Source organism: Oratosquilla oratoria, chromosome 43 (genome assembly GCF_046742065.1).
Source record: "Oratosquilla oratoria isolate Oo_2021 chromosome 43, ASM4674206v1, whole genome shotgun sequence".
Classification (NCBI taxonomy): domain Eukaryota; kingdom Metazoa; phylum Arthropoda; class Malacostraca; order Stomatopoda; family Squillidae; genus Oratosquilla; species Oratosquilla oratoria.
In genome coordinates, this window is record NC_134819.1 from 12,449,814 (window position 1) to 12,462,882 (window position 13,069).

The window sequence follows — 13,069 nt, forward strand, 5'->3', positions numbered from 1 at the left end:
CAAAAAAGTATTTGTAGGTCAAAGATGACAGGACTTTATTCAGTATGCATAGGCCTAGGCTACGTTTCCTAACGACAATTATAAAAAGAATAATGAATATTAAACAACGTAGCTCAAAGATGATAAGATTTTATTCCGTATGCATACGTTTCCTAAAGAAAGTCTGATGATAGAATAATAAAAATGTTAAAAAATACAGTATTAAATATTATAGGTCAAAGATGATAGGATTTTATTCAGTATGCTTAGGCCTAGGCTACGTTTCCCAAAGAAAATCAGATAAAATTATAAAAAAGGTTTAAAAAATACTATACAACATAGTTCAAAGATGCTAAGATTATTTCAGTATGCTAAATATAATATAGAATATACATGTATACAGTAACAAAAATAATATTTAAAGGGTAATATATACTGTATATATATAAAGTCCGACTTGCGTCCAGATCGACTTACGACCTGTCTGTCGGAACCGAACTCGGTCGTAAGTCGACGACTACCTGTATAGTGCTAGAGTAAGAACAGTGCTATAGTAGAATTTTAAAGACTATTATCATTATTTAATCTGGCCTATACAATTTTTTTTTTGGGGTATGTTCTTTGGAACCTTCATGAGTTGTGTAATCAGCCAAAATATGAAGTATAGATCGAGTATACAGATAAAAATGTTTCCAAAATTCTTATAACTTAAAGTTACACTATACAGCACTATACTTACCCACTTCAAATCAATAAATTGACAATGAATTGGCTGGTGTTACATACCTACTGCTACAGGTCTGCATTTACTCTAATCCTGGGAGATCATCATCATCAGAATCATCATCATCTAAATCATCCAATGAGGGCCTGTCACCATCACCAGCACCACCAAGTCCTCCCATCTGCCGCATCATCTGCAAAAAGTTTCCAATCCATTAGGGGTTTTAATATCATGACAACTTAATACAAAATGAAGCTACAAGGAAGACCAAAATAGTGTACAATACTGAAGATCCACAAAGAGCATATGCTCACCAACAATTGTATTCAATAAGTAAGACAAAATTCCTACATCACTGAAGACAATATGCTGAAGAGGTGGAGTCTCATGTGGCAGAGAATTTATTTCAGGTTACCAGAAAGATGAAAGAGAAGTTAAATGTGATCAACTTTCTTCTTGCAGTGAAGACATTTCCATACATACATAAAGGGGAAGAAGGTGGATAGCAGTGAGGGGGTGGATATTGGGAAGACAGCGCTGAACAGGTGGGGAGACAGGGTATGGGGCAGGCATTTATGCAACTAACTTGCAATTATATATATATACAAACAAGAATAATAACTTGCAGCTGTATAAATATAAAATATTTTACAAAATTTTATACAAGGCAAATCCCAATGCATCTTCAGTTTACCTCTTCAAGATCTTGACTGTTTCCACCTTCGTCATCACTGTCGTCTTCATCTTTCCATTTACTGAAGTCAACCTTGAGCCAATGCTGCTTCACCTTCTGCTTCAGGAGATGTGGCCAATATGGTCCTTCTTCTTTCTTCACCAAAATCATTTCTACATTGCGGTCCCTCACACAATACTTGCTTTTCTGTGAATTGCAGTCCAGACATCAATAAAAATAAAACTATCAGTCTCACAAAACTTTACCTCATAACTTCTGGTAAGGTATGAGGATTAGGAGGGCAGCAGAGGGAAGAGTAGTGTGGGTTAAAGGGCAAAGTGGAATGTCTGTTGAGTAGGGAAAAGAGGGGGCAAGAGGTAGGTGTAGGTGTGTGTGTGTGTAGGTTTAGGTGTGTGTTTGAGTGTGAATAAAATAGATATTGACATGGGTCAAAGGGTTTGACTGCCCTGTAAATTCTTGGGTACATGCGGGTGTGTGGGTGTATGTGTGTCACATAATGAAGCTCAGGTGTTGGGTCCTGCTGTTGAAGTGCTCTGTCCTACAGCATTCCCTCTGACCCAAGCAGTGGGTAGGGGATATGAATGACCCCTCCATCCATAAGGAGCTCAGATAAGGGACAAATGTCATGGATAGGTGTGGAATGGGTGAAGGCTGGGTATATACTCTGACTAAGCCATCACCCTTATAGGAAAAAGGCTTCCTCCCCTCAATACATATACTGGATGGATGAAGGCTAGCTATATACTCATACATATAATACATATCCTAAAGGCTTTTTCACCCTTATAAGGGAGGTAGCCGGATGGGTGAAGGCTAGGTATATACTCATACATATACATATACCAAGGCTTTTTCCCCCTTGCAAGGGAGGTAGCCAAAAAGGAAAAGGCATAAAATCATTCCCACCCATTCCATCCCTGAATACACTCCAGATCCCTCCACCCTCCCTCTTTTCTTAGCACCTCATACATATATACATACATTATATTATGTGTCAGGATAAGAAATGGAGAGAGTGAGTGGTTTGAGGTAAAGGTTTGACTTCATCAGGGATGCGTTATGTCGCCCTGACTGTTCAACTTGTACATGGATGGGGTGGTGCGAGAGGTAGATGCAAGGGTGGTGGGTCAGGGATTGGAGATGGTTAAAGAAAATGGAGAAAAGTGGGAGGTGAGCCAGCTGTTGTTTGCAGACGACACTGTGCTTGTGGCAGGATCGGAGGAGGGATTGAGGAAGTTGGTGACAGAGTTTGGGAGAGTGTGTGATAGAAGAAAGCTGAAGATAAATGTGGGTAAAAGTAAGGTGATGAGATGGACAAGGGGTGAAAGTGGTAGCAGACTGGAAGTGAGCATTAAGGGAGAGCGACTGGAGGAAGTTTTAGATACTTGGGTGCAAATGTGGCAGGAAAAGGTGGAGTGGAGGTAGAATGTAGATTGAGAGAAGCGAGTAAATGCCTTGGTGGTTTAAAAAGTGTAATGAGGAATAGACATTTGGGAATGGATGCTAAGAGGAGACTGTATGAAGGAGTGATTGTGCCAACAGCACTGTATGGGGCAGAAACATGGAACATAAGAGAGGAAGAGAGAAGGAGTTTGAATGTGTTTGAGATGAGGTGTCTGAGAAGTATGATGGGGGTTACTAGGCTAGATAGAGTGAGAAATGAGGAGGTGAGGAGGAGAACGGGGGTGGAAAGGGAGTTGGGAGATAGGGTTGATGAAAGATTATTATGATGGTTTGGACACATGGAAAGAATGAGTAAAGAAAGACTAGTAAAAGAGGTATGGAGGGCAGATGTGGAGGGAGTGAACATGAGGGGACGTCCTAGGATGAGATGGATGGATGGGGTGAATGGGGCTTTGGGGAAGAGGGGAATGTGTTGAGGAAGGACGGGAGAGGAGAGAAGACAGGGGTGAATGGAGAATGGTTGTATATGGATGATGTGATGCATGAGGTGGAATGGGTGGGGTGATGGGGGGTGAGGTAGTACAGTATGTGTGAGCAAAATTTGACGCAGCCCAAAGGGATTTCTCCCCGTCTTCTCCTTTTATGCATGGGGGGACAGAGAGGGGGGGGGGTCGTCAATTTAATGAAACTGCCTTGCTGTGGATGTGCTGTGTTTTGCGACACTGCTTCTGACCCTGTGCAGTGGACAAGGTGCAGGGATGACCCGTCATCCAGGAGGTGCCAAGATAAAACAAAGAAACTAGAAAGAATTCAAAGAGCATTAACAAAGATGGCACCAACACTTTAACAAGTTGACATACAAACAAAGATTGGACAAACTAAACTTATTAACTCTGGAGTAAAGAAGAGAAAGAGGCAATTTGATAACCATCTATAGAACAATGAAAGGGATGGAAATTCTTGATTGGAATGATCTACTTAAATGGGACAGAAGAAATACAAGAGGACACAAGAAGAAATTTAAGGACAGTTACAGAAGAGGTTTGAAAAAGAACAGCATTCCACAAAGAGTAATAGATACATGAAATAATTTGAAAGAGAAAACAGTGAGTGCTAAAACTATACATGACTAAGAATGAACTGGATGCAGAGAGATACAACTGTGGGTTTCTATGAGCATAGCTCTCCTCTCGCAAAATACAAATAGGTAAATACATATATTAAAGTATTTTTTCCCCCTTATAAGAAGAAGAAGAAGAAGAAGAAGAAGAAGAAGAAGAAGAAGAAGAAGAAGAAGAAGAAGAAGAAGAAGAAGAAGAAGAAGAAGAAGAAGAAGAAGAAGAAGAAGAAGAAGAAGAAGAAGAAGAAGAAGAAGAAGAAGAAGAAGAAGAAGAAGAAGAAGAAGAAGAAGAAGAAGAAGAAGAAGAAGAAGAAGAAGAAGAAGAAGAAGAAGAAGAAGAAGAAGAAGAAGAAGAAGAAGAAGAAGAAGAAGAATAATCCCACCCATTCTATCCCTATCACACTCCACTCCCCTCCACCCTCTTATCTTGGCACCTCCTGGATGATGGGTCATCCCTGCATCTTGTGCACTACCCTAGGTCAGAAACAGTCACAAGACACAGCACATCCACAGCAAGGCTGCTTCATTAAACTGGCAACCCCCACTCTCCGTCCCCTCCAGCAGAAAAGAAGACATGGAGAAATCCCTTCAGCTGTGTCAAATTTTTCTCATACATACTCCCTCACCCCCCATCCCCCACCCATTCCACCTCCTGGATCACATCATCCATATACAACCATTCTCCATTCACCCCTATCTTCTGTCCTCTCCTGTCCTTCCTCAACAGACATTGCCCTCTTTCCCAAAGCCCCTTTTACCCTCATCCATCCATCTCATCCTAGGTCACCCCCTCATGTTCACTCCTTCCACACCTTTTTCTTCACTCATTCTTTCCATGTGTCCAAACCATCCCAATACTCTTTTGTCAACCCTATTTCCCAACTCCCTTTCCACCCCCACTCTCCGCATCTCCTTATTTTTCACTCTATCAAGCCTATTAACCCCTACCATACATCTCAGGCATTTTATCTAAAACACATTTAAACTCTTCCTCTCTTATGTTCCATGTTTCTGTCCCAAACAGTGCTGTCAGCACAATCACATCTTTATAAAATCTCATCTTTGTATCCAATCCCAAACGTCTATTACTCATTAAACTTTTTAATACCCCAAGGCATTTACTTGTTTTTCTCATTCTACATCCACCCCCACTCCTCCCTTTTCTGCCACATTCACACTTGAGTATCTAAAGCTATCAACTTCCTCCAGTCTCTCTCTTAATACTAACTTCCAATTTGCTGCCATCCTTTAACTTTGTACATCTCATCACCTTACTTTTACCCACATTCATCTTCAACTTCCTTCTTTCACACACCTTCCCAAAGTCTGTCACTAACTTCCCTAATCCCTCCTCTAATCCTGCTACAAGCGCAGTGTCGTCAGCAAACAACTGGCTTTTCTCCAATTTTTCTTCATTTTCTTTAACTACATATCCCTGGCCCATTTCTCTTGCATTTACCTCTCACACTACCCCAACCATGTATAAATTGAACAGCCAAGGCTAACACATCCCTGGTTAAGTCCCACCTTTACCTCAAATCACTGAACTCTCTCCATTTCCAATTCTAACACAGGCTCTACTACTCTCGTAAAAACTCTTGACTGTTCCTAACCTCTATCCCATATATCTGCAATACCTCCCAGTGCCTTCCTGTCTACCCTACTACCTTTTCCAAATCCAAAAAAAGGCCCAAAAAACATCCTTACCTTTTCCTAAAGCTTTCTCACAAAAATCTGATCCATGCAACCCCTACCTGTCCTAAACCCACACTCTTCCTCACCAATTACTCCCTCTGTTCCTCTCCTAATCCTCTCAATCAAAACACTCCCATAAGCCTTCCCAACTACACTTAACAAACTGATCCCTCTGAAACTACTACACTCACACTTGTCCCCTTTTCCTTGTAAAGTGAAACTATACAGGCACTCCTCCAGTCCTCTGGTACTCTACCGTCTTTTAGACAAACAGTGAACAACCTTACCAGCCAATGCACCATCAGTACATATATATATATATATATATATATATATATATATATATTATATATATATATATATATATATATTTTTTTTTTTTTTACACTTCGCTTGGCACCCATCTCTATCTGCACCTTTTACCTTTTCTTCTCTACTTGATTCGCCTTCTCTTCCTCTTAATTTACTTCCAAAAACATCTTTTCATTACTTTTTAAAATATTCTGTCATACTTTTGCCCCATTCCACATCTGCTCTCCTCTTTGGCTCCTTTATCTTATGCTTTACTTTTCTTCTCTTTTCTTTGTACCTCTCATATAATTCTCTTGTCCTGTTTTGTAACCAATCTATGAATACTCATTTCTTCTCTTCTACAACCTTCTCTGCTTATTCATCCCACCACTCACTACCCTTCTATTTCCTCCCATCTTCTTTGTTCCACACACCATCTTTGCACACATTGTGATTCCCTCCTTAAAACATCCCCATTTGTCTGTGATAAAGGAAATCTCTATTCATAGAAAAATTACATTACTTTATTATACTGCAACTGTCCCTGTTATGCTGCCTCCCCCCCTACTCTTAATACTGTCCTGTACCACTTCTCTGAATATTCTTTTCCTTTTTCACAGAACCCTGTGGTAGGAGAGAATACTACCACAGAGTGTTCACACTGACTTGTAAAAGGTGAAAAAAAAGGGACAGATATAGAACTAGGCATCCTACTCTCTGTAGCCCCAAAGGGGACATTTCCCCAAAAAATCAAAGGCATATGAGTGTCTGGGAGTTTTCATACTCAGAACCCTCCCCCCCTTTCTTTTAATAATAAAATAATAATAATAAATAAATAAATGTGTGCCCACACACATACTATTCCTTCCTGAAATAATATATATCAGTGGTCTACAATTAAAACATTCCTGTCCTCAAAGAAGTTTCAATATATTGAATAATGTATTATGTGTTTGAGCAAAGTGATATACCCCTCTCATGCCTTGTCACTTCACCTTGACATAAGGGCAATAGCATTTAAATTGAAGGCATTATATTCATTGTTAACATTATGGAAATGGTCAAACATTTGTTTAAGTTGGACACACAAAAGCTGAAAGTATCTACAATCCCCTTAAGCAATATTGCCTTCAATAATCAACTCCTTGCACTTCAGGCCATACATTATAGCTCTTCTGGCTAATGCTAGACTTTGGATCAATGATCTTAACCCAATATTGCCCTCCATCTTAAAATTGAATAGCCTGGCATTAGTCTGTTTGCTGATGACATTGTGTTGTAATAGAGTTGCAGGACTGACCAAAGCAGTTTGAGTCCAAGTTTAGGGGGGTTATTGAGAAGAGGAAGCTGATGACATGTACATGGGGTGATGATGGTGGTGGGTTGGCGATGTTGAGGACGAGCTTAAAGGGAGAGAAGCTGGAGGAAATGAAGCACTTAAATATTTGGGGCCACATGTATCAGGGAATGGAGGGAGGGGGAAGTGAATTATAGATTAAGTGGACAGGGTGCAGGGATGACCCGTCATCTAGGAGGTGCTAAGATGGGAGGGAGGGTAGAAGGGTGTGGAGTGTTTTCGGGGATGGAATGGGTGGGAGTGATTTTATGCCTTGTCCTTTTTGGCTACCTCCCTGGTAAGGGGGAAAAAGCCTTGGTATATGTATGTATGTAAGTACATGCCTGGAGGAATGAAAAATGTCATGGGGCATAAGTATCTGGGAATGAACACAAGACAAGACTATACAGATGAGTGTACCCACAGCATAGTTTGGAGCAAAGACTTGGAATATCAAAGAGGCAGGAAGATCCTGAATGTGTGGACTGTTCAGATGTATGGTGTGGGTTAATGAGGATGGATAAAGCAAGAAATATAAAGGTGTAGCATAATGGTGGAAAGAGCTGGCAGACAGGGTTGATCAAAGGATGCCGAGATTGTTTGAGCATATGGAAAGAATAAATGAGGAAAAACATTAGTGTGGAAAGCAGAAGCGGGTGAAAATAACTTGAGAAAAAGACCAAGAATGAGGTGAATGGACAGAACAAAAGTGGGACCAGGTACAAGTGCAATGTCTGTTGAACAAGGAAGAGATAGTGCAAAAGACAGGAATGACTAGAGAGTGGTTCTCATTGGACAAGGAAATGACACAGCCTAAAGCTATTTGTCTGCTCTGTATGTTTCAAGTGAATGGCAGGGGGAGGGGGGTCTCCATGTCCTGAAGCAGTGGGGATAAACCAGCTATGACTTTGCTAAGCCAGTACATGAAATACAAGATAACATAAAACTGAGGTGGAAAATTATCCATAAGGATAGAAGTACTGGTAAACTACAGCCCATAACAACAACAAACCAGCTATGAATGTCAGGCATTGATGTGGAGGTGCTGTGTCTTGCTGTGTTGCCCAAACTTGGCAGTGTGGTGAGGAACAGGGATGACACTCCAACCTCAAAGAACTATGATGGGAAGGACAATGAATGGTTTCTGAATGGGTACATGCTCTGACTTTTGCAACCCCTTAATAAAGGGAAAAGCCCTTTTGGTATGTGTACTGCATAGACATTTTAAATGCAAAACAAATTTACCTCTGTATCAACTTCGCCATACAATTCTAAAGTATTTTCGTAGTTCTTCTTTTCTGCTCCCCCTGTTCCTTTGAAGTATACTTTATTGGTTTCAATCTTTATATCTGGTTGGCTGATATCCTCAACACAAAATGTTAAAAATATAACATTTTTCCTCTGTGCCCAGGTGACTGGGGGTGGTATATACCTGCAAACACAAGACAACTTTTAAGATAAAATAATTATATGTACATGCATTGGGCCACTTTCCTATGTCACTCATATTCATAACCACTTACTGCACACCTTTATAAAATATATACTCCATTATTGACCTCTGCATCTACACTGACAAAACTTTCCATTCAAAAGGAATGGAAGGCAGAATGACTAATATTACTACAATTGTTTGAAGGAAAATGCATTAACCTCTTCAATACGAGTCAAATTTTTGTGGGCAGCATATCAGCTCCCTGATGAACGATGATGTATCACAATACAGTAGAAGCCCGATTTAACGAACTAATTCAGCCAAGGTCCAGTCTGCTAAATCTACTTTCCGTTAAATTGAGCGAGTGAGCGTTGGTGTAACAGTGTTGCCAGAGCGGATTATAAAAATGATACGTACCTAAAAATTCCCTAGTGTACACACACACACATACAGTATATATATTGTAAGTGAATTATAGGCAGCACAATCGTGAATTGCAAACGAACAGCAACGTGCAGTAATTTGTTGCAACATGTGTGTGTGTGTGTGTTGTGTAACAATGATATGAGCTGTCTGTGAATTTCGCGGAATATTAGTCATAGCTTCGTGTTTGGTTCGATGTACATAATTCTAGCGATTAATAGGACTGGGCAGTTGGTTTGTGGATAGTGAGCCTTATTGTTGTGTTGTTGCAGAAAACGTAGTTCGTTGTTAATGAAGTGTTTTTCGTGGTGATTACTCTCGCGTACTGATTTTGAATTTTCCCATCAACTTACTGTTTCATTATTTTGTTTTCCTATTATACCATCTATTTCTACTTGAATATATTTCTGCTACAATTATACTTTATACATATACTGAATTATATATTATTGTATATATATTATAGTATATATATATATATACCTCCAAAGTACTAAATTATAAATTTATATTATTCGTGATTAGTAGAATTTATTTTCAAAATTGTAGAAAAAGATTAAAATTATATGTATACATCAATGAACTATATGGTTGGACTGGCTATAGTCAGCCTCTAAGAAATTATAAACTCCAATGAAAAAAATATGTAGTATAATACTTCTCAATCTAGCTGTATACACAAAGTACCAAACACCAGTAGTTAGCTGTACACACATATTACAAAACTGGATGTGGACAGATACAAAAATGGGTCATAACAAGCATAGCTCTAGTCCCGTAAAATACAACTAGGTAAATACTAGTTGTTGTAATTTTCATCTTGATGAAACATAAATATGACATCTCTATATTAACTAAAATATAACAAGTACTGGTATGCAAAAATACAAATTGGCCTAATTCCTATGTGACAACATTTTAACAATATACAGTAGTAGCCTACAGTAGGCCTACTAATGTAAAACATTCTACCACTGTGTTGAATGAAAAGCAACATTCCACCATGCTTTGGTAGTATTTGTGAATGCTTTTTCTTAAAAAATACTGCCATATTCTGAATAAAGTATTTCTGAATATACTAATAATCCTGGTGTTGACAAATTTTCTAGAAAGTTGCTTTAAAGTTGATAAGTTGTCCTCTTTCTCCCAATACTGGAGAGGACATTATTGCTTGAAAAAAGAGGAAGCTATAAATATCCATCAACTTCTTCCACAGTCAACTAAAGATCTTTCTCCTGCATCTTTCATTTAATGTAATTTTCCACATTACTTTCAGTTCCATTTTGCCATTTCATTAAAGCATTGCACAAATGGGTCTTCCTCTTTACTACCTGAATGTGTTCCACTAGTATCATTGACCTTCATACCCTCATCTATTTTTTGTTTTTTTCCCTTTTGCAAAAGTTGTTCCCTGTTTTTTATCATTTCCTCTAAAAACCATCTCTTTCCTTGTCCTCTGTCACTTGAACTTTAAACATGTAGTTTGAAACTGGGATCCATTGCTAAGATGTATAGTCATTACTTTATAATATTGAGTCCATTTTCAGAGAAAAACATTCACAAAACAATGAAAGCAGTTCCTCCTTTGTACTTTTGATCCTATGATCTTTGTCACCAGTTTTGGAACAACTGTCAATAAACAACATTAACTCTGCACTTGTATCTCCAGTAAGCCAATAAAATGGTTTGAGGACAGTAAGCAGGTTTTCAATAATTTGCCATTCATTTGAAGTGATATTTGGAAGTTTGTTGCAATCATCCATATATAGCTGAACAACTCTCTTCACTTTCAGAAACAGACTTAGCATAGGTAAACACTGTTCAACCATGTTGGAACATCTTGAACTAGTAACAGTGGGTCCAGTCCTTGCTCACTCTGGATTTCTTTAAATTCTGCACATATTTGGGCTGAATGGTTAAAATGAGTATTTATTCTACAGCATTTTGCAAGTATACCTTTCACAGTCCTTTGGGATAATATGGCATCATTAATCACAAATTGCAGAAGGTGGATCAAACAGTGCACTGACTCAATTTCAGCTAAGGTCCATGTCTGATGCACCATCTCTCACTAGAATCTAACGCCTTGAAGCATCTAAAGTGCCAATCGTTCCACGAAGACCTGATTTTTTTTCTGCAATATTTACTCCTGTATGAGAGACAGGGAAATGAGAGGCATGAAGTACTGCATGGTGCACCCCCACCCAATTCTAGTAAATCATAATGAGATAAATGCCCTCATTTTATTTATTTTCAATAGCCTACACCATATAGAGTTTTCAAGTTAAACGAATTTATAACAGACTAAAAATAAACCACTGTGTATAACCAAAGCTTCTTTTGGAAAAATAAAAAGAAAAAACAATGAAAAATAATATATATATATATATATATATATATATATAGAGAGAGAGAGAGAGAGAGAGAGAGAGAGAGGGAGAGGGAGAGGGAGAGAGAGAGGGAGAGAGAGAGGGGAAAGGAAGAATGAGGTGAGAGCAAGAGAAGGGGGGAGGAAGAGAGATAGAGAGAGGGGGAGGAGGAGAGAGGTAGAGAGAGAGGGGAGGAGGAGAGAAGAGAGAGGGGAGGGGGAGAGAAGAGAGAGGGGAGGGGGAGAGAAGAGAGAGGGGAGGGGGAGAGAAGAGAGAGGGGAGGGGGAGAGAAGAGAGAGGGGAGGGGGAGAGAAGAGGGAGGGGGGAGGGGGGGAGAGGGAGAGAGAGGGGAGGGGGAGAGAAGAGGGAGGGGGGGAGGGGGGGAGGGGGAGAGAGAGAGAGAGAGAGAGAGAGAGAGAGAGAGAGAGAGAAGAGAGAGGGGAGAGAGAGAGAGAAGAGAGAGGAGAGAGAGAGAGAGAGAGAGAGAGAGAGAGAGAGAGAGAGGGGGAGAGAGAGAGAGAGAGAGAGAGAGAGAGAGAGAGAGAGAGAGAGAGAGAGAGAGAGAGAGAGAGAGAGAGAGAGAGGGCATCAGAAAAGTAAAAGAAAAAAAAAAGTGAGAAAACAGATAGAGAAGAGGGAGAGAGAGAGGGAGGGAGAGAGAGAGGGAGGGAGGGAGAGAGAGAGGGAGGGAGGGGAGAGGGAGAGAGGGAGAATGACAGAAAAAAAAACCATTAAAATTGAGAAAATAAATGAGACAAAGAACAAGAAAAATGTGAGTGAGAGAGAAAGTGGGAGGGGGAGTGATAGGGAAAATGGCAGAGAAAAAGAACGAGAAAAAGGAAGAGATAAAAGAACAAAAAATGAAAGGGAGAAGGGAGAGGGGAGAGAAAAAAATGATCTATACATCAACTTCTAAGATTGTGCTACACAATTTATCAGCACATGTGCCTGTCAACTTCGGAAAACTCTTACATGCGTTACAAATAAGCACAAGAATAGTTTTCAATATCATTTACTAAAACTTGTGTCTATTCCCACAGTGAACTCTCATTTTTTACTCATAAAATAAATTCTTCCTCACTGCTTCAAGTATGGATGGTAAAAGTTATTGCAATATAATTTTACCGAGATATTTCCAAAAGTTCATTGTGATCGTGAATCTATCCATTTCTTGTCAAAAACTAATTTGCTACTACAAAGTATGGAACAATTACAAAATGAAGTAATAGCAAACCAAATTTGATGTCACAGTTATCACGCTATCAGCAGTTGGGTAAACTAGAAGATTCAGACAATCTCAATGCAGCGAAAAGGGTAAACAATGTTGACAAGCAACCCATTTCCAAAGGCTTTATCATGAGAGGATGGTGTCCCTAGATCTAAGAAAGTCATTCAACATATTGGCAGTTATTCCATCATTCACTTGATGCGTTGGAGCGTCTAGGATTAAAAAGTGGAAACAAGGTGGAATGGTACACTCTCCATCATGGCCGCTTCCACTAGCCTCACTGATTGGACAAAATGGGAAATGCAATATTTTAAGTTATTGAAGCAGCATCCCTGCTTATGGAACATCAGGAGTAAGGAACACAAGTGCAA

At 39.5% G+C, this 13,069-nt stretch overlaps 1 protein-coding gene across 4 annotated transcripts in view; it reads right to left on the reverse strand.

Moving 5' to 3' along the window:
• Positions 1–13,069, reverse strand: part of p23 (cytosolic prostaglandin E synthase) — a 33,163-nt gene that overhangs the window by 6,324 nt on the left and 13,770 nt on the right. For all 4 annotated transcript variants that reach the window (XM_076179641.1, XM_076179640.1, XM_076179638.1 and 1 more), the window contains exons 2-4: positions 8,489–8,675; positions 1,398–1,583; positions 766–896 (exon numbers count right to left, since the gene is read on the reverse strand). In XM_076179641.1, coding sequence (XP_076035756.1) covers positions 786–896; positions 1,398–1,583; positions 8,489–8,675 — 484 coding nt within the window. In that variant the 3' untranslated portion in view covers positions 766–785. The remainder of the gene's footprint in view (positions 1–765; positions 897–1,397; positions 1,584–8,488; positions 8,676–13,069) is intronic.